At 35.8% G+C, this 2,832-nt stretch overlaps 1 protein-coding gene across 1 annotated transcript; it reads right to left on the bottom strand.

Moving 5' to 3' along the window:
* Positions 1 to 209: 209 nt before the first annotated feature.
* On the bottom strand, positions 210 to 2,179 carry LOC115787482 (uncharacterized). Its single transcript, XM_030740215.1, has 6 exons — positions 2,127 to 2,179; positions 1,708 to 2,034; positions 1,068 to 1,409; positions 760 to 882; positions 535 to 578; positions 210 to 416 (listed from the first exon to the last, which is right to left on the bottom strand). Exons 1-6 carry the CDS (start codon positions 2,176 to 2,178, stop codon positions 285 to 287), a joined length of 1,020 nt encoding a protein of 339 aa, XP_030596075.1. The 5' UTR covers position 2,179; the 3' UTR covers positions 210 to 284.
* Positions 2,180 to 2,832: the final 653 nt, after the last annotated feature.

Genomic DNA, 2,832 nt, shown 5'->3' with positions numbered 1-2,832 from the left:
AGTTTGAGAATTGTTGCGGAGAGAAACATGTGGTATGGACACTCACTCCTATGTCACAGTCACAACCCCAGAAATTATATGAAATGAGAGAAAATAAACATCACAAGGCTACACTAGAACTGTTGCAGCATGCATGTATGTACATTTTTTATTATTCAGTCCTAAATGCATTCAATGTTTAAACTTACTGTTACTAAAACATATGGAACAAAACATAAAAGCACCTTGGCTCTAAGAAAACATCCACAATTTCATACCAAGGGATGTCAGGGTGGTAAACAAACTTAATCAAGTCCAAAAGCCTTGACAGCCGTGTAGATCTGCTGCCTCTTCAATGCCTTTGGATTCTTTATTTTATCTTTGTCAGCTTTTATCATAGTAAAGACAACAGCAGAAAACATCCATGTGTCCTTATTCTGGGAAAATAGTCAAGAAATATTAGAAACATCAAAACTTTAAAAACCAGAAAAAATGTATATATTCACAGAAACACTCAAAAGTTTGGACACATAATCCTACCAGGAGATACTTTACCTGCTGTATTTTCAGATCACTAAGGTTTTCCTTCACGGCAGCAGCTTGAATGTAATATATAGATAATCATTAATACAAAATTACCACAAATATATATACACGTTTGACAAAGCTGACAAAGAATCTGGACACTAAAGGATTCTGCAGCACCTGAGTTTGCACCTGAGTTTCCTGGCTCAAGATGGAAGGTTTGTTTCATAGAAAACTTTGAGTAACTCCAATTACCTTTGCAGTGATCACTGTTGTTTTTCTTGATTGTGTAAATGAGGACAGCAATAACAATCAGAATCAAGACAGGACATAGGAGAAAAATAAGTGAACTGGCCGTCTGTGACCACACGCTGCTTCCTGGAACAATATTAAACATAAAAACTAAATAAATAAATAACAAAAGTGAAGTTAAGCATGAGCAAAATTACATTTTGTTTAATGTCACCTCCAATAAAATCATTATAAACAGGAAATAAAAAGAATCATTCTGTTACACAATCTAACACTTTGTCTGATTTTCTAAATAATAGTGAAACAAGTACCTTTAATATCAAGTTTAGTTCCATTTCCCAGTAATATCTCCCCACATGTGGCCACAGCACAGTAATAAGTCCCAGCAACAGAGGAGCTGATGTTCTTAGAGAAGCGATAAACACATTTCTTCTGAGTCTCAGATCTTTTCTCACATTGATTAGTACTTCCATCAGTGTAGATGAGGCCAGGATGAGATGTTTGTGATCCTTCTCTGATCCAGAACACTCTGAGACCTCCTGGACACGACTTATCAGAGTCATTGATTACTGAACACTGAAGAGTTACTGATTCTCCTGGACGGCCTGTTTTCTCTTGAACAACAGTATAGTTTGATGACCTCTGGGTGTTTCCTGTTTAAAATAAATGTATTAAAAAATGTGTCCACAAAACACACTGAAGGAAAAATAGTTGTAACGTATGTTTAGTTATAATATATATTTCACTTAAAGCTGCTGTCATAATCACTAGAAACATTTGAAAATATACAGATAAAATGTATCTTAAATATTAATTTAATAAAATTTAAAGTTTAGTGAATGTTTAAAAACTTGCTCATTGATAATTGGTAAATAGCTTTCTTTAGCATTTATATGATAAAGCTTTGGTTGTTGAAGCAAAATTTTTATGAAAGAAGATCATTTAGATTACCTTTTACTAACAAATACGTCCCGGTCCATTTAATATGTTGGAGCCACTCTGTGAATCCACAGTGATAGATCCCCTCGTCTTCTTGGTTTGTCCTCAAAATGGTCAGGTTGCTAAAATTTTTGTCATAATTAACCTTCCATCTTGAGCCAGGAAACTCAGGTGCAAACTCAGGTGCTGCAGAATCCTTTAGTGTCCAAATTCTTTGCAGAGTGTCCCCAGCACTCTGCTTGTACCAGTCGACTCTACGGTTGTACTCAGTCTTAGGCAGGACACACGGCAAGGTTGCTGGTTCACCAAGTCGAACTGTAGTTACTGGAATAAGTGTGTCTAATTTGAAAGAACACATACAAAAACAGTAAATCACAACAATGCAGAAAAACCCCAAGGCAAATACTTGAGTAAAATAATGAAGCACTTACGTCCTTGATGAAGAAGAAGAAGAAGAAGCAGTGTAACCCACAGCAGATTCATCTTGACATTGTCTCTTTTTAGTAGATATTTCAGTCAGTGTAGGAGGTATTATAACATGGACCTTGCATGTCACACTGCAAAATGCATCTGATTGGTTATTGCAGAATAAATATTCAACTGAACTTCCTGTCACATTGGTTTCATCCTTGGCTTTGATGACTAAATCAGTACTTCCTTATCCAGTTACTCATTTTAAATATAATATAAACCAGGAGACTGGAGTTTCAGTCTTATCTGGAATATTTTTGCAATTACACACTGATTACTGTTAAGTTTTGATAATAACTACTTGGCGCTTTTCAGGAACCAAAACTACTTAGTTGGGTAATGACTTGGGTTCAAACACAGGAATATGTTATTTCTCAATATGTTTCATTCTCTTTAGTTAAACAACCATTAGAGGTTTCTTAATGTTAAAAAATAACTGTAGGTAATAACAATAGCATTTACAGATCATGCTCCTGAACAGCAGTGTCCATAGTTTAAATCTGAACAGTGACACAGTGTTGAATTTCCAGAAAAACCATTACTGACTTGCAGTCCATCCATCCATCCATTTTCTTCAGCCGTCCAGTTCAGCCTATCCCAGCTGTCCCAGGCCAAGAGGCAGGGTAAAAAGGACTGGATGGGTCTACAATCTGTCACAGAGTTAAC

This window comes from Archocentrus centrarchus, chromosome 10, assembly GCF_007364275.1.
Source record: "Archocentrus centrarchus isolate MPI-CPG fArcCen1 chromosome 10, fArcCen1, whole genome shotgun sequence".
NCBI lineage: Eukaryota > Metazoa > Chordata > Actinopteri > Cichliformes > Cichlidae > Archocentrus > Archocentrus centrarchus.
Note: the sequence above shows the minus strand (reverse complement) of the source record. Positions and strands in the feature narration are given on the sequence as shown.